The sequence below is a fragment of the Anopheles marshallii genome, chromosome 3, assembly GCF_943734725.1.
Source record: "Anopheles marshallii chromosome 3, idAnoMarsDA_429_01, whole genome shotgun sequence".
Taxonomy (NCBI): domain Eukaryota; kingdom Metazoa; phylum Arthropoda; class Insecta; order Diptera; family Culicidae; genus Anopheles; species Anopheles marshallii.
The window spans coordinates 77,175,828-77,194,864 of NC_071327.1; the positions used below are offsets into that span (position 1 = coordinate 77,175,828).

The 19,037-nt window shown below is 44.1% G+C and overlaps 1 protein-coding gene across 1 annotated transcript; it reads left to right on the forward strand.

Annotated features, from left to right (window-relative positions):
• Window positions 1–100: 100 nt before the first annotated feature.
• Window positions 101–19,018, forward strand: LOC128711122 (uncharacterized). The gene is made up of 16 exons (XM_053805987.1): window positions 101–525; window positions 5,564–5,694; window positions 5,816–5,958; window positions 7,094–7,433; window positions 7,515–7,568; window positions 9,442–9,723; window positions 10,295–10,423; window positions 11,368–11,441; window positions 12,932–13,032; window positions 14,292–14,540; window positions 14,628–14,737; window positions 15,043–15,263; window positions 16,273–16,369; window positions 16,608–16,753; window positions 17,035–17,271; window positions 18,848–19,018. Exons 1-16 carry the CDS (start codon window positions 101–103, stop codon window positions 19,016–19,018), a joined length of 2,910 nt encoding a protein of 969 aa, XP_053661962.1.
• Window positions 19,019–19,037: the final 19 nt, after the last annotated feature.

Here is a 19,037-nt window from a genome sequence, read left to right on the forward strand (position 1 = left end):
CGCTACCATCATTTGCAACCTTTCATCGTGAAGCCTTTAGTTGGTGGGTTCACTTTTTTAAACCTATCCCTGTTCCTGTCCGCTTTCCCTTCCAACCACAATGGAACGCACCGAGACGAGAGCATCGAAAATGAGTTCTCGCAAGTCATCGGCACCCAAAAGTGCTGACCTGTCACCGACACCATCGGCGGTAGTGCCAGCATCCCGCCGATCGCACCGGAAACCATCGAGAAAAGACACGGCCGATGTGAAACCGGTGGAGCTCACACAAACAACGCTCAACCTGTGTCAGGTGTACGTACTGTTGGCGGTGCTGCTGATCGGCATGTTCGTACTATCTGCAGCGCTGCTCGCGTACGTCGACCGACGGTTGCCACCGATGGATGCAGGACGTGCGTCACCGTCGCTGGAGGAAGAAGTTCAGCGCCAGGTCGAAACGATCCTGAGCAACTACTGGAAGAGTAACATCGATAAATTGAGCGCGGATCTGCTGGCGCACACGAGACGTATCGCGCCAGAACTTAGGTGAGATTCATCGTTTTTATCGTTTTCCCCATATGTGTGAATGTGTGTGCGTGTATGTGTGTAAATTATTGGCGAATGGGTGAAGAGAAAAACAGACTCTTGCTTTGGAAGCATGGCGCTATTGCACATCGAACTGAAGCGATATAACCTCAACCGGGGACCTGGGCAAAGCCGATTAAATGGTCCATTTAGTGGTGAAAAAAGCCACGGCCGCAGTGTTCTAGCGTTGAAGCACAATTTTTGGCAACTACGTTCGGTCCAGCCACTAGTATTAGTTGCTTCAATGGTATAGCGTTCCCCCTTGTGAACCGGGTCCGTGATTTCGTAGTCGTTCGAAGTCCCGCTGGGCTTGGTTAGAGCACACGCTGCTTGCTCCAGGACATGCGATTATTCATAGGATATTTTGCCTCTCACATCCATTGGCCACACTCCTGGCTCACCATGCTTTTCTATTTATCGGTAAAAAATAACCCCAATACCACTATTTACACAACGCCACTGGGTAATAAAAAGAATGCTTACAGTTCCGCTTACGGATGGCAAAAAAAAACCGAATGGGTTTTAGTTAACAGGGCGGAGGAATATAAGTAATGGAGAGGCTAAATGTGAAAACGTAATCGTGTGCCAATGGAAACGATTCGATTTGAAACGGGGAGCTTTGGCTGGTGAATTTCCTTTTGCGGAATACATTCACAAAAAGTAATATGCCGGACGTTTGGCAGTAATGTTCGGCTCGTTACGGATGGCAAGATACTTGCACATAGCAAATACCACCGTTTCAGTGGCCATAAACTCAGGTATTTTATTGGAAACCATTACAGCGCTGCACGGGGAAACGAAAATACGGCGGTGTGCAAATTGTGCTGATGTTCTGAAACAAAGCACATTATTTAATGGATAGAAACATATTTAGTGGTGGCATTTATGGAACGCAACGGAACGCTTTTGCTGCAGTTATGTTGTTCAGTCTTAGAATCGAAATTGGAGGGCTTTGTGTCAACAATTTTACATACAGCTCGCTGTATAACAGATCGAAAGCTTAAAAGAAATTCTGAAAAGGGTTTGTTTGGAAATCACAGCCCCTAACTGTGTGCAATCACTGCCCAAAACATTTCTTCAGAGGTGTTAAGACTACTAAATTTTTAGATTATAAACATGCTGAATATTCATTATGAAGCTTATCGTGAGACACCAGTATCAGTTTCTTTCATTGAATTTCAAATAATTATTACGCTAATATGTTTTAAACTTATAGTGCCTCGTAATCAAATTGTAAACCAACCAGTGAACTACAGAATTTCACAATGGAATTATAATGTGAAAATCAATATCCTCGAGGAGTCCAGGTTCCAATTATCAGTAAGTGAAACTGGATCGGGTGTATCCTCTTCGTTCGGCAAGCGTCAGCAGTAGCAGCAGCACCAATTGTTTGCACAATGCCCGCTTATGCCAGCAGCGTGAAGGCACCGAACCACTGCATCGGATGGCAAAGACTAACGACCGATACGGTTTCGCTTTAAATTCCATCCGACTTTCCCTCTTGTAAGCTTACTGGGAAGCGTTAAAAGGAGGAAAAAATAATCAATAAGCACTCGGGCATAATTTTATTGCCCAAGCAAATGGAATTGCAGTTTGATCCGTTTGTGTGGCGGATGGTGAAAGTGCACAGTTACTAGGTTACTGAAGTCAGATCGTGCAGAACAGCGGGAAAGTCTTGCGAGTGCGCCGGTTTGCCGCACTGTTGTTACGGCATACGGTAATGGCACTTTCGGACAGAACAAGAGATTAGTGGAATTATACTTTATGTGGCAGGTTCGATCGTTCTCGAATGGGATCGGGTTGCGATTCGGAGCGATGATGGGTGAGGTGTGCGGTTTGCTGGAAAAACAGTGTGGATCGGGAGGAACCAACCGAGATTTAACTCGCTTCGTGAGAGATATAGGGTTTTTGGAGTTTATTTCGAACAAAGCCAAACATTTCCCGTACCGGATAATCTCGTACTGCAAAGGCAAGAAGCTTTTGGTCGGGTGGATTTACATGCACTTCTCGTGCAGTGTATGCGGTCGGCTTACATGCGCTTGTTGGCATGCGGTTAATGCTGCCCGTGTGTGCTTTGGTTTGATAAATGTCTAGACCGGGCACGGCCAAGGAACAACACCTGGGCCCGCATTTGCGTTGCGTAGTAGCGTAAGCTTTGTCGAAACTATGTAAGTTATATATTTCTTTAGAAAGCCAAGCAATGGATCCTTATGAAACGGGTCACTTACCGTTTTATATAAGCCTTCAAACATCAAGGCCAACGGAAGAGTCATCAAACGAAAACTTTATCTGTCTTTTCTTCTCCGGTCTAATCCTAACCGATTTCAACTTCCTAAATAATATGAAGGAAATAGTGTAAGAGTTTTGTACTGATGATATTACTGACTGGGTATGAATTGCATAACACAGCGGTAAAGAACTTTAGTAAAGGGGGAACCATTATGTTTAGGATATTTGGATATTGCTAAATGTGCTTAACTGGTTAAATGGCAACTTAGCAGAAGAGTAGTCATTAGCCAAGGATTCATTTAAAATATAATAAAAATGAATTGCGTTCGTTTTTAATAATTTTCTTAAGAAGCAAAACCAATGAAATCGAAATCCTTTTCATGCCTCACATATTACAAAATAATCGGAAATATTTTACGAATTATAGGTTTTTGATTTCACCCACTCTTTAATTCAAATATAATTTTTAAACTATGTTCGACAATTTACTTGCAGCAACTATCCTTTAAATAATAAAAAATGATCGTAAAAATTAGTAAAATAAATGGTAAAATTGTTATTCTGACAGTTCCAACTCCCACTGTGCATCGCACTGTACTGTCTTGCTGCTTATTTTCATTGGCAAGGCCGGTTACATCCGATCTGGGTTAGCTTTGTTTAATAACCAACTGATGATGATGATGATGATGATGATGCCGGTGCTGATGATTAGCCTTCCGGTGAAAGGAACAGCTTGCGCTCTCACCGGAAGCAGGTGGGGAGAAAAACTAACCCATCACACATGCAGTGCAAATCCAGCTGACAGCCACCAGCCCCTGTTTGAGGTGTACACGTACACGGTACCGTCATATCCTGCCATGGCACGTCGGTGACGTAAGGTAATAAGTTGCAGTGTAATGCAGTCGGGTGTACCGCAACAGCAGTCACGCTTCGTTTTATGAAAGCAACATCAGGAAGCCATTTTAATTTATCACTTCAAATATTGTTACACGCGGTGGGTACGCGGCGCAGGACGTTTAATTGAAGTGAAGGATGCTTGCATCACGTGGCAAGATGTGCAACTTTCGGTGTTTGCATAATGATTGGTGAAGAGCAAACTTGCCAAGCAGTTAAATGTGCCGGCTCGGCAAGTGGCGCATGCATGTTATAATATTTGTGTTTCGCTAGGGAGTTTACGTTTCATTACTGTGGAATGTTTTCTTAAAGCTGGAGGGGTTTTTGAATGCCGGGCTGTCGATGACATGTTTTCCTTTTTCTTAATGAGAATCGGCAACTTTCCTAGCGTAACGTATCGTCTTACGAGTTTACGTTATATCCACGCTGAAAAGAAGATATTTATTAGAATAATTTTACCAACCGTGGAACGATGCCAAACTGCTTACGGTGTACCTTTAATTCTCGCTTCAAATTCCCCAATAACATTTTGGCATCTGACTAACCCCTTGAAAGATGAGTCAATAAAAGAAAGCAAAATTTACGACATTTCTGAAATGGTCTCCAATTTTCTTAAGCCATCCGGGGCTTCGCTTAGTTGCTTTCTGATGGGAAAAGATTAAACCAGGCTTGGGGATCTTCCAGCAAAAGCTATCGTGGCTGTTTTATTTTCATTCGTATTTTTCTCCTCCCCATAAGATTGTCTTCCTTTGATTTTCATTTTCCCGAGTCGGTAGAGTAAGGTTGTTTTCGTTTTTCTTCTTTGGTTTCGCCCGTAAAATACTTTGCTCGTTGCAAGATTTTTTAACGATCAAGTTTTGCTTCTTAGGATGTATTTTTTGGGTGGAGCGATAAAAAAGTACACGAGGTGTGTGTGTGTGTGTGTGTGTGTATAGGGGAGCACAGTAGAAGATGGATGCCGAGTGAAGCGAAATGAAAGAGAAGCTATCAAAATCCTCATTTGATGCAGAACAATATATTTCATCGCCGGTGCAAGGTGTTGAGACGTAGACTAGGTGGTGATTAAAATTTTGATAGCTGCATTACGTCGCGACCGCACCGGGACCGCATAGCGCGCGGGTATTAAAAAAGAAGTTCGTTACGGCCGCATGTATAAATTATGAGTTTTCGCGTTTCAGGCGCAGAAGGAAAGGTGATGGAAAATACAAGGACGAACATAAGCTGGGAGTAGCTTGGGAGATTTATACGCTGCTTTCGGCTATCCTGCGCATATCGGTGGGATAGTGTCACGGGACAGCCACCAAGTAAAAGCATTTTAAATTAGGATCGCTTTGAAGTGATCCGTTAACTATCGGTTAGCATCAAGCGATACGGAGTAAATTTTGTTAATAATATCGTGGTGAAGATGTTAGTATTTGCCCTACTGAAATAATGAGCCTACAGTATTGAACCCTTTAAAACCTTATCCTTAAAAATAAACTTTATCTTAAACGAGTTTTAGGAAGTTTATTGCTTCTTCTGAAGGTCTCTAGTAGCCTGGAAGTTGGATTTGTTAGGAAATGTCGGACACTCTAAGAGAGTTTCAAGGTCAATGACAGGACTCAACGATATTGAACATAAGAAATGCCTTCATCCGAAATGTGGAAAATACATGCCTACAACTCATCAAGCACTCAGCATTCGTGTTATGATCTTGGATTACCACGGGAGCGCATTGCTTCCGCTTGTGCTACATCATCTGCCAATCATTTTCCCTGGTCCGGTTAATTAACGTCATCCCCACACATCAAAAGCATATTGCGATACATTTCACCCACACTAACAATGGAATTTCCCATCAATTAAAGCGTGTGTTACTACGATTCCATCCCAACAGCACTTCATTGCCTTACTTAGTAGCGAATCAGAGAGTACAAAACGAACGGAAGCTACCGTACCGGGAAACGCCCGGCCGCCCGAAGCGCGATCTAAGCCTGTTCGACGATAATCTGGTCCCGGATCAGGAGGGTAAGAAAATGCCGCAAACTTTTTTTTCCAATCATCCCGTTCATCCCCGACAGGAAAAAGGAAAGTAATTGGGTGAAGAAAAATAATTGTGTTTCTATTCCGTTGCATTCCTTTACCGCAGGCCCGAACGTGGAGTTCTTCAATCCGAAGCTGCGATCGGAGCTGGAGAAGAAGGATGCGGAGATTATAAAGAAGACGGGCCTGAAAGGTGCCGCACCCGGCGGTGATCGTTGGGTTTGGCTGACGAGCTACTCTCGCATTCCGGTAGGTGAAACACCGATATACCATCCACTAAACGGATGACTGTGTTTGCATGAAGTGGAGCGGCAATCGAATCAAAAGCATTGACCTGAATGTGTAAATCGTTGCATTGAGATGGAATCAAATTCCTGCACCGAGATGTTTATCGGTTGGGTTGTTTTGCCGGGTGGCTCATGTTGGTATGTGAGGAAGAATGGGCACAGGTGATGCAGCAATGTATGCCCGGAGCAATGTGGCAATGGGTGAAAACCATTCCTCGAGAGGCAATGATATTTTTTGCCTTCCACTTATTTGATCATTCACCATCTCATATCCCACGAGATCACTTTAACAATCGGCACGGTGTTGGGTTATGTAAAGCGCTTTTTGTCTCTCCGACCCTCCTGTCGCTCTTTCTCTCTGATTACGGCGCTTTTATCACTGCAATACACTTCATCTACCTTCGAGCAATCGACGATGACGTTGGTTCCGTTTCCGGATTGGTGTGATATTGCGATGCGAAAACGATACGACACTTTATTGCATTTTACTGCTTCCGGCTTCCGGGGGAATATGTGTGGATGAGTGATACGAGATTTGCCGGCAAACACATCGGACGGTTTGCATTGCAGAAGCTAAAAGGTTTATAGATGTGTGGGCGAGATGGGGAAAAAAAACGGGATATGCAATTCCCAATCGGTTGTCCGCGAGGGAAATGAATTTTTATGTCCGTAGCCGTAAAATTGTTATATGATCGAATTGTCCCCGCTGGTATATTGAACATGAACGTGACCGGGAATAATGATGGTCAATTTTATGCCCTTGCGGCACCCGTCCCGCAAAGGGGAAGAAGGGATACAATCGGGCGTTTTTTTTTTTCATCAAAGCATATTGACGATCGCAATATTGCTACTGGGTGGCTGAGTATTAAAACTGCAATTACTTTGTAAAGACATATTCATCGTTTAAACAAAAACGTTCATCATGAATTCATCTAAAGCGAGTTTCAAATAAGTGGCAAAAGAAATTAAGCTGTACACAAAAAGGCTTTAAAATTGCATATCTTTGGGCACTTTGCCAATGCACGTGAATTATTTTACGTAATTTTGTTCCCTTCGTCCCAAAAACCAACGATTTCATCAAATTTCCTTCCCTGCAGTTCGACGCCATTACCGGCTTTTGCCGTGCGACAAAAGAGTATTGTCCACCGGGACCACCCGGACTGCCCGGTATACCAGGACCGAAAGGTAATCGGGGCGACCCGGGACTTCCAGGTCCCCCTGGTGTGGACGGACGCGAAGGCAAACCTGGCCCGCGTGGACCGAAAGGTGAGATCGGCTATCCCGGTAATCCGGGACTGGACGGGCGTGATGGGGTGCCGGGTGAACCGGGCCTGGACGGTGTACCGGGCCGGGCCGGTGCCGATGGAATTCCGGGTAAGGATGGTAAAGATGGAATTCCAGGCATTGATGGACGTAACGGTATCGATGGCAAAGATGGTACGTACCGAGTGCACTTTCGGACTCACGCTATGGATCGCAACGCGTAACTTATCGCTATGATTACTTGTCCATTTGCAGGATTAGCAGGACCGATAGGACCACCGGGACCGCCAGGACTGCCCGGACCGAGAGGTAAGCTTCCAAATAACAAGTCGCTGCAGAGAGGGATTTGTAATGAAGTATGTGAAGAGCCTGAAGAACATATGCGATTTGCATGATACGAGTACACGAGTGTTTGTGTTACGAGATAATAATTACCATCGCACGGCATTTGCTGTCAAGATTTTGAAGCCTATCGAAGCCTTTCGGATGCTTCTCTCGTTCTCCTGCCAGTCGTTGGTAACATATGAAGCGTAAGTTGGTGGTTCACGTTACAAGAGAAATTGGCTCCACGTACAAGCGCAACAGTGCGCCGGGTGCAAACACGTCATAAAATTAATTAATGCTGCTGTTTATCAAACATCTCAAGTGAAGATGAAACCGAACCACGCTACGGAGATTACGGTGGAAAGTAATTTCCATCTGCTCTACAAGCTCTTAGCTGTTTGGAAAGCATGTAGGAGGGTTAAAACGCAGACTTACAAGTGTCACGGTGGGGCACTAGCGCATGCATTACGACAGGTGGTTTCTTGCAGTTTAAAGTATTATTTGGTATAGTGAATTTGGCTATTTTCATTTTATTTTCAACTTGATCCATAGCATGTTACTAGAAGTGTATACATGCAGGCGCAACAACGATTGCTTTTTTTAGGATTTTTGAAAAAGAATCTATCAGATAGAAATCATCGTTATGACCCCTCACGAACATCAACCATTCTTTTAAAGAGAAACGCTTTTAACCGCTTTTAAGGTTTTCCTTTTCCTTCACTTTACATAAAGAATAACCCCAAGCCCGTTTTGTTTATGTTACTCCGGTGTAAAATATATTTCCAACCATTTCCCACTTGATCCCAAAGCATCGAACAGTCATTGATCTTTCTTCGTCGATGAAAGCAACGAACGCTGAGTTTGGAATTGATTAAATGTGTGCAATGCATCTTCTGCCCTGGCACAGACGTATGCAGCGGATGTCCCAGGAGCATGTATGTTTGCAGGCCCGTTGCACCGTGGTTTCGTGGCACTGTGTGACAGCACTGGAAAGTCTGGCAGTTTGCAAACAAGACGCCAAGATGGAGAAACTTGGGTGCGCCTTGGTCGAGAAATCGAGAACGCGAAATTGACGCCCCACCGTTTGCCCTCCCGAAATTGGCGTCATTTCTCAGCGATGATTATGTTTTCACAGTACACGACCCCGAAGGGATCGGTATGGACCGACCGTGAAGATGAATTGGTGTCCTTTCCGAGCAAAGGGTTCGCGCAGAATGCTTGTAAACGGTGACTGGTAGCGAGCAGAAGGTCGTGCTGAGAGTGATGGTGTAAGAGAAAGAGTGCTTCCGTTCGATTTATCGTCTTGAAATGCAGATTGATTGATATTGGAACGGTTGTTAAATGGAGGAAGATTGCTAACGATGTCAATAAAGCATCGTAATAGTGTTTGGAAGCAAAATTTGCAAATAAGACCGGGTAATAGTTTGGGGTTTGTTTCGTCTTTTTATTGGTTTGAAATTAAAATAGGGAATTGTTTGTGTAGAATTGTAGCTTTTTTGTGTATGAGGGGTTTTATCTTATTGCAAGAAAACATTTTCCCAGCACACGTATTCAGTGTCCTTACCCTGAGTTAGGTTGAAATTGGTAATCTACGATTGCACACCGCGTATATTACATTCTCTTGTACATCACCACTCAGGTGAAAGTGATTGCACGCGTAGAATTCAATTGAGAAGACGTCCACGTAGCTTTACCTCCGGGAACTCGGCAGCGAGTAAACATCATTACGCGGGCTTTCCCGGTGTGTTTGGAGGAAATCAATCTTGCAGAGCGATCGTACCACGAAGTTCGTGCTTCGTGCAGTTTCGCATGCCCGGCTCATCTCTTTGTTCCTTTATTTCCGCTTCGCCTCAATCAGGAATACACGGACCTAAGGGCAAACAGGGTCGCCCGGGAACGAACGGAACGCCCGGCACACCCGGCATAAACGCATGGAAGGTGAAGGTGAACGATACGTTCTCGAACGAGCTGCTCGTACCGCCATCGATTGCGGGGGCCGGCACCGTGGAGGCACTGCGACCCATCATCGTCCACGAGGGTACACACCTGCGGCTACGATGTGCCGCCACCGGGACACCAAGACCACACGTCGAATGGCGCCGTGCCGATGGCAAAACCATCTCCAACGGGGCCTGGGAAGGTAAGGAATGTTTTGGGTAGATACTTTCCACTTTTTTTTTACCGTACCTGGTGGCTCGGTGCACACAACGTCATTCACTTCCCGGAAATCGTTGTGGTGGAGTAGCACTTGACCGTCACCAGCGCGTTTAGAAATCACTCCGACCATGCAGACACGAGCTGCTAAGAGTCGCAGAGAAATCTTCTCCACGCTGGATGCCACATCCGGTATATTGACTGGACGGACAATACTGCAACCTAATAGCATCTACCCTTGCCAATAATGGGCCGTTGGTTTGAACAGCCGTCGTAAAACCCATGCTGATCGCAAGGGTAAAACTCGTTGTCGTTGCACGACGGAACGGAACGGGTACTCTACGGGATGTAAAATTCTTCAACGAACTTCACGAAAACAGAAAAAATCACTCGAACAACTCCGGTGTAATGCACCTATCTAAACCACATCCGTACGTGCACGTGCATTATCCCGCAACCAGCCAGGAAACAAACGCTCACGGAGTGACCATCTTAGGCGAAGCCATTTTACTGACATGTGTATGTATGTGTGTCTGTGTATCCGTTTCTTTCCGCAGCAACATCGATGGCAGGACACACGCTCAACATTACCAAAATCAATCGCGTGCACATGGGCGCGTACCAATGCCTGGCGGACAATGGTATCTCACCACCGGCGAACCAGACGTTCAACATCGAAGTGCATTGTAAGTTCCAAGAATTTCCCATTTCCCGCACCGGCCACATCTCGACCCGGGTTCACAATACTAAATTGTCCTGCACAAGCGGAAGAAAGCGCTCGTGCTACCCCTTTTCGGTACCGATGCCTGGAGCACACTTAAGAGTGGCCGTGCATCGTAGCGATCGCAAAGTGGAAGTGAAATTGTTTGCTCTTGCAAACGGAAGCACCATCGAAGTTGGTAGTTTTCGGTTCGAAAAGGGTAGCAATGGTTGATGCTATGGAGCGATGTGGGTGGGTGGTGTTTGGCGTAGTATCACATGGCAACACATGTGTGCCCACGGTGCCAATTGCTGTCGATAAAACAATAGTATCGCTGTAATCTGGTCATTGTTGAGATTAGGTACCTAAGCTTGGGATTCCAAAGTTTCTGTAACGCTTGCGAAGGTTCGAGAGGATAGCCGTATTCACGGTGGTTTTCATGGCAATGGATGGTTAAATTGATTCAATCTTGAAATAATGACAGCTGTATATAATCTACTAATGTCCGACTTTCGGGAGTATATAAATTGTACTTTAGTTTCGCTTGTGCTATTTTTATAGCAATTTTCTAACTATCCTTTTCCTGGCGGATAAATGTAGCCATTCCATTGCATAACTTTAGGCGGTCGCACAATTTAAGTAACTGTACTTTTATTGACATTTTAAAAGACAAACATTGAAACCGGAGCCAATTATCAAGTTACATCTCACAATGTAAGACTGAATCACTTACAAAAATGACTTCCGTTCGTTTCGTTGCAAAGTAGGCTTTGCAAGTACCGCGAAACCGTACAACAGAATTATGGCACTCGATTTCCGGAGTACGATGGAAATTTATCGATAACAGTATTCCAGTGATGGTTAATTTCGTTGAACAATGTATAAATTGCGTATGTTTTATTGCTTTTCCTTCTTCTCTATTTCCCACAGTTCCACCGCTAATACGCGTGAGAAATCAAATGGCGTACGCGGTGAACGGTTCCACGGTAACGTTTGTCTGCGAGGTAAGTTGTTGGAATTCCGATGGCTCTACTCCATATCCTAGCGTTTCGATTTGTGTGGGTTCCGATTTAATGGTTCATTTTGAGTGTTATAAAGTGAGCGGCAGCGTACGTTTCCTCCGTTTGATTGATTCTGAGTACCGTGCGGAAAGTGTTATACGACACGTGAAATGGTTTAACATACGCAGAAGGAAACCATTCCAGGACCCGTATGGAACGGGATAAAATCAATCTCCGCTAGAAAAAAAAAAAGAAAACTGTTTCCCCACATCCTACAGCTGAAGAGCTGTGCTATAGCTTGAGTAGCTAAAATTACGAAACATAAATTCCTGTTGCTTGGTGTGATGTTTTTTTGTTGTCACGCCATTATTGTATAAATGGTTATGGGCGTTCTACTTCCAGGTTTCACTCTGGTTGCAGTATTATTAAACGGTATGGTTTAGAGGGCAGATTTTTCCAGCCATTTTTAGGCATACCGCAAATTGATTTGCCATCATAAATCTTATTAAAGCTTTTCACCCATATTGCTGCAGCCAAACCCGGCACGTATACGCTCTTTCCTGATTGTCATGTTTTTTTTTTCCTTGCGATTCGTGTCTGCGCTAGACTCGATCTCAAATCGAGCCCAATCTAACTGTGCACCCTCGCCGCAACATCATTCCACCACACGGCACAGTATGGTACGTGCAATGAACTCATAAATCTAAATTGAATCTTCACCACCATGGGATAAATACGGGGCATCTAAAGTAAAGAAGAGTGGGAAAAAATAAAAAGCAGCAGGTGGTTAAATCAAGCAGTTCCATTTGCGCTTGGCTGGACAGTAAAGCTCGAGTCGAGTGGTGGTTGGTCCATTTGGTGATGGTGCGTACGGGTCCCGTGGTGTGTGTTAAAAGAAGAGAAATTATCGACACAGTTGAATCGGATGTGGTCGTTGGAGCTGACAGGAATTTTGTATTGAGTTATTTTAATTTAAAGAGACGGCATCTTCTAGGATTAAAGAGCATTAAAATGTTGAGGTTACAGGCACTACGGCCAACTGTAATTTTGAGCGACTTATTTATGATAAATTCCGTCCATCCGAAAGATTCCATTGATGTGTATTGTATGATATTCTCTACAATCCATCGCAAACTTAAACAAATAAACTATTGCAAACTGAACTGCGTGAAATCGAAGATAACCTAAAATACACTGGATTAATAAATTTAACATTATAATACAAGAAGGTAATAAACAATTGAATGGTAGCAAATCAAATTCAAACAAACGCAAATACCCAGACGTACATGATTTCAAATAATATAATATCGATTGTGCTGTTTCGCCTTCAACATGTTATTATTATTCATTTACACCATTATCAGTTCGTTATGTTGTCTCCGGACAGCGGAGAATGTGTATCCGCACCGGTGCATAACAATCATGGCCCGGTATGTCCATCCATGCTATTAACATTCCAACCGTCGCTATCGTTGCTCTTGTAATTACAGATCGAGGCGTTCCCCGAGGCACTGAAGTACTGGGAACGGTTCCCGGGAGGACGGCTGCTCGAACCCGGTGATAAATTCCAGATGGAAACCCATTACGACGGGTAAGTACGATGGGCGGAAGCGTAGGGCGTCGATGGGTTTGTATGTGTCCGTGTACGTGAGCTCATGTGGGACATGAGAATGTATTTCCGGCCGCTCTCTATCCGATCGATATGAGCAATGTGTCTCTTCAGTGCAAAAAGGCAGCAAAGCAAACAAAAAATGCTGTATATTACCACACCATACTGTCTGAGGTTTTACTTAACGACTTCATGACTCGGTAAAGACGAAAAAAAACGGAAACAAAAGTTATCACCAACAACCACTACACCGGAATGTAGGAATTTAAAACGGAAGCATTTTTTTTTGTTTTAACTGTAGCATTGTAGGAATTTTCAATGGGATATTTCTTTTTGCCTTGTACTAGATGTAACATGCTTACAGCAGTTCAACCAACAAGCATTAACCGCCTTGTTCAGGCATCCTTTGAAAGAGGGAGACAGTGACACAGCAAATGAAAAATAGAAAATTTTCGCTGAAAAAACAACTTTACCTTACTGTTTCATTGGACAACCCATGACAGACAGTTCGAGAAACGACCGGAACTGAAGCAGGTTTGCTTTCTTCTGAGATGAGTTTTAATTTCTCGCTTTTTTCCACCTTTACCGGCACCCGTTGGCCGAGGGATTGGAGTTTTCTCTTTGTTTCCATCTTGCTGTAATTCGTGGCTTTGTGCCTTGTCCGAGAGGAGGTAATAGTTTTTTGCAGGTGAAATAACATTCCAACCAATCAAGGCATGTAATTTTCTGTGGATGAAAGTTATGCAAGTGAAAAAAGAGCTTGTGGAGTATAGCAAAGAAAACTCCACTGACAAACTACGACCGCCCCAAGCAGTTTGGTGTGTGTTAGTACAAATTAATTACAATATTTACGGAGAAATTTTCTTTTTATAACATTGCACCCAGCAGTGATAAGAAGCCGATGAAGGCGTTTAGTTGAAAATTACCACTATTGGGAGTCAATTTTCGACAACATTTATTTGAAGGCTCTGGATAGGTTTGAACGTTTATTTCCACATATTACATATTATTGATGAACAACTTAACAACCGCGTCTTGTACACATCTGGGCAGCATCGCGTGATTCTAGGAATGCCCAACATATACCCTAAGCTTGTTAAACGAAACCTGAAATTAGTAATTTGATTTCCTGAGCAACGCAATTGGACGGTTTGTCGGAGCGTGTAAAAAGTGCCCTAACAAGCACTACTTCACCTAACGCAACTCAAACACACAAAAAAAATTCTCCTATCGCCACGCAGCTACAAATCGGTTATGCGGTTGAACATCACCAACATCCGGTCATCCGATTTCGGGGAGTATCATTGCGTGGCTAAGAACGAGCTCGGCATGACGGAGGCCGAATTTCATCTGATGGAACATTCGCCGTTCATCATCCGGCCACCGGGTTCAACCGACATCAATGTGTACGGTACGAAACCGCCGGAAAAGGAATCGTACGAGGACATCTGTGGCCCACCGACCACCTGCCCCGAGTGTCCGGATCCGAGGTGAGCTTGCAAGCTGTTTGCAATCGCAACTGCAACCAACACACAATGGTTTCCGGATTGTCTGACTGTGGTCTATCTTTTGCGCAGGGACTTCAAATGCAAGGACACGATCGTATCGCTGTACGACTTGGTGGGCAATCTGGAAATCAAACCCATCGGAAATGTCAGCTTCACGGGTTTGCCAAACCGGACGACGGGTGAGTTGATTGGTTGCTCAATTATTTTCCCCGATGGGGTATGTAAATGGGTTGGCGTAGAAGTACTATGTGTAGTAAGTATCTGCACTGTGACACTATCGCGAACTGGGGGTTTCTTTCATGTGAAAACCCTCACCTACACCAGATCAGAAGTGCAGTTATTATTAATTCCCAAGAAAACCAAAGAACCACACAGTACACTCCGATTACAAATCATACCGTAGATAGCTAATTAGTAGCAAATTAGCACCGGTTCGGTAACACCGTAAATTTGATATCTCACCGGTATGTTTTGTGCGTTACAGACTGTGTACTATACGCGGTGGGTAAACCGGTGTACCACAAGTACACCGAGCAGCTGTATGGCGCATGGTTGAAGGACCCAGCCGCACGTAACGATGCGATGGAGAAGAAGGTGTGGGCCACCAGGGAAAACGACACCAATCGGTTGTTCGAGTTCGCCAACAAAACCACGTACCGGAACAACGTGGCTACCAAGACGTACCGGCTGGAGCGTCCCTTCCGGGTAAGTAACTATGGCAGCTGGAATTCTCACGACCGTCATACATCCGTACGTCACGATAAGGGTATGACAAGTGAAACAACTATTGAGGAGCCAATTTGTGCTTGGACATCCGGGCTAATTGGATAAATCTGGAGTGCGTTTCAGCAAAACTTACTTGAATTTCATAGTTTGATGTTTATGACGGGCTATATCAAATTAAAATAGCTCAGAAAAGTTTTTTTTACCATGCAACGTGGTACGTTGTTAAACTCGAAGCATACAAAAGATCGAGAGATGTGATGGTTAACGGTACAAATAATGCGCACAAGCTGTACATTTTAATGTTAATAGAAAAATTGCCTAAAGGTATGCAATATATGAACTTTATGTGCCTTTTACCTATTGACGCAAGAGTGTTATTCTTTCGGTCGATTATTAAATATGTCAAAAAAGCACCATCATGATCAATCGTGCCAATATGGATATATTATTTGCTTTTTATTGCTTTTTCATCTGTATCTAAAAGGATTTTAGAACTTATTTTTAAGAACCTTGCTAGTTAAATACAGCGCAGGAGAAGATCATTGTGCCGTCGCAATTACACCTTCAATGGAACCAATACCACGAACCAATGATGTGTATGTCGGTAGTGTTTACATCAATTTAGACTGATGTTATCCGATAGTCTCGTTGACTGAGTACTGAGAAAAAGACGAGTGTTTCTAATGATACGATGAAGTTACATCAGTAGCTTGTTGGTAGTAAAGCGTCTTCATGGAGAGTTTTGAAATCATTCCAAAAGGACTCATTGTTTTTACCTTCTCACATCGCATATCAAGAAGATATCTTCAAGTCAGTTGTGTTCGGTTTGCCTTCGGTATACGTTGGCATTGAATGTTGGCTAGTGTATATAATATTTTTTTTAAGTGCAATGATAAACAATTTAGACGTAATCATCAACCATCTGCTAAAGCGAATATACCCTGAAAAATACCTACAGAATAATTGTTGAAACCAAAACTATTCACAGGGTAATGCACACGTGGTTTACAATGGTTCATTCTACTACAACGAGCGTAACTCACCGCGCATCATCAAGTACGATCTGAATGTGGAACGGCAGACCGGTAAGTTACTAGGAACATCGAGCAACACGTACAAACCAACGCGAAACATAACTACTCTCAGCTACCTGCTGTCAAGGTTGCTTGTTTTTGAAAGCTACAACTATTGTACATGGGTTTTTATTTCGAAACATATTTTAATCTACTTTACTGCGAAACATTGTGCGCCTGGGTGCGCATTGTACAAAGGTAATGAAGTAAATGGAACTCTTTTGACACGAACATTTCCATTTCCGCGCAGCAATGAACGAGCTGGAAGGCGTTACGACGAACGGTTCCAATTATCTTTATACCACCGAAATTAATTACATGGACTTCAACGTGGACGATAATGGGCTGTGGGTCATTTACGGAACGCCAGATTCGAACAACACAATGGTTGTCAAGGTAAAGAATAAGATTAATCATTTTCCTGTTGCCTTTAGTTACTTTCCGTCGCGTCGCGAGGCTTTTGTCTTGGGTTTGAAACGTTCCGTTTTGCCCCACGGGAGTACGCTGGCGCAAAGCGTATCGAGTGACAGCACCAAATGCATCGGAATGGAATGTTACAAACGCTGACGCGCATTTTCCTTTTTACAGTAATTCCCAACCGTGCAATTTGTAGCGAAACTATACCTTTTTCTATTCTTTTCACGGTTTCGTTTGTTTTGTTTTTTTGGCACTTGTAGCTCAACGAGAACAACCTCACGGTACAGTACGGTTGGAACATTAGCGTAAATCATCACAAGGTGGGCGAAATGTTCATCGTTTGCGGTGTTCTGTACGCGATCGATTCCGTCACCGAGCGGAACACCAAGATACGGCTCGCGCTCGACCTGTACCACAGCAAGCTGCTGGACGTAAGCCTAGCCTTCACGAACCCGTTCCGCAAGACCACCACCGTGGGGTACAATTTCAAAAACAAGGTAAGCTTTTGGCGATGGTGTAAGAATATGGTGGGGTATGTGTGTGTGTGTTTTGGGAATTTCTTTCCAATCCCAAGTACGACATTAGCAGCCATCCACCAGTGGGAATAGCCTGTTAATTCGAAAAGTGAGATACCAGAGGGATAGGGATGGGCAATAACATGGATGCTTTGGAATTGGAGCATAAAGAGTAGGGGAAAACCTTCACTGTGCACAGTGATCTTGTCCTTCCGGGAGAAGCTGTGTTTCCAAACCCGTCTCGTCCACTATTCGGCATTCCACAACGACAAGGATCTATAATTAATGAGACAATCAGTTACACAAGCTCCGAACGGGGAGATGTATTTTTGTTGCCGTTTTTGCATTCCTTCTTGCGGGTAATTCTCCCCCAGCGCAAAGAACTAGTTTGCTGTCGTTGTTTGATGTTGTGGAATTACTTACTCGAAATTGGACTCCCTCCATTCGATGCGGTCCCGAAGAGGGGAGGTGGAAACTTTTCCTTCGGTCTCGGTTCGGCGCCCTCTGTGTAACTACAAGTAATGACGATACCATTTAGTTAAAAGAGAACAAATGATCTCAAATTTGATGCACTATATCTTACCTCCCCTGTACGAAAAAGTATGTAGCGCCCTTGGGAACTGTGCACCGTTTGTGTCTAGGATGTGGAACAGCACTGGACACAACGCATCGGCGACACAAGGCTATGGCTAGTCAGTGCTTACTTTGATTTAGTGTAACTGCAAATGGTACGCTTCAGCTGCACGGAGTCCCACTGTCCAGAGAGCCTGCTACCAGTAAATGGTTTTGATGTATTGCATTACTTATTTGCATACCAATTGTTTGTGGGTTTTGAGGGTTTCGAATGGCATCAAATGTACGTCTTCTTTCATCTAAAGTGCAAATCGTTTCTTTTTTCTGTAGATAATTTCGGAGTTTTCGCTTCCATTTTGTCAGGATGCTCCAAATGATAAGTAAGCCACTTTTGCTCTTGTTCCAATACGATCTCGTTCCTTCTGTCCGAGATGGTGGAGAGGAGTGCGGGAGGAAGGGAGGGATTGTTCGACGCTCGCCCTCCTGGAAGCTCCAGTATCCAGTATCCTCCAGAGGAAATTAATTTCCTTAGATCAACAACTTTTCTTTGCATTTCTCTATGGGAAATCAAATTAAATTGGTACGCTTTATGTTTGCCGCCCCGTTCATGTATGCTGTGGCTGTGTGGGGAGGTTGCTGTACTGAAGTAGGGTCAGAATTGGAAGCGTCAAAGGTTCGCCGATGGCCGGTGGGTTTCCCCGAGCTGCGCAACGAAAGTAGCCTAATCAAATATTGAACTTCGAACACAGTGGAACTTTTTAGGCAAAGGGAAATAAGTATGCCTCCAACACACTCGTGTGTGCGTGGGTTTGTGTGTTGTATTGCGCTCATAGAATATCTGGAACACAGCATCAAAGCCATACGGGATTGCGGTACAGAAGGTTGAGAGTTTACCGCTAACGAGTGACTTCTTCTGATACATCCGTGCTTATCGTGTTTTGCTTTCTCGGTTTTTTTTTTCTTCTTCACCTCACCTCAACAACAGGAACTGTACACATGGGACCGGGGCAATCAGTTGACCTATCCGATACGGTACCACGAGATAGGCTACAATACGACGGCCACCGAGAAAGCGGACGATGGTTTGAATCCACAGATGCAGACCGGATACGACATTTACAACGATCACGACGCTGAAGCGGAGGAAGTACGCTAGGCTGGCGCTGCATAGAAGG

What these genes read in the sequence shown, in the direction of transcription:
- LOC128711122 (XM_053805987.1), top strand. Translation starts at nt 101, where the DNA reads ATGGAACGCACCGAGACGAGAGCATCGAAAATGAGTTCTCGCAAGTCA. An exon ending in CTCCAACGGGGCCTGGGAAG is followed by an intron (nt 9,724 to 10,294) that starts GTAAGGAATGTT and finishes TTCTTTCCGCAG; the next exon opens with CAACATCGATGGCAGGACAC. An exon ending in GGCTGGAGCGTCCCTTCCGG is followed by an intron (nt 15,264 to 16,272) that starts GTAAGTAACTAT and finishes AACTATTCACAG; the next exon opens with GGTAATGCACACGTGGTTTA.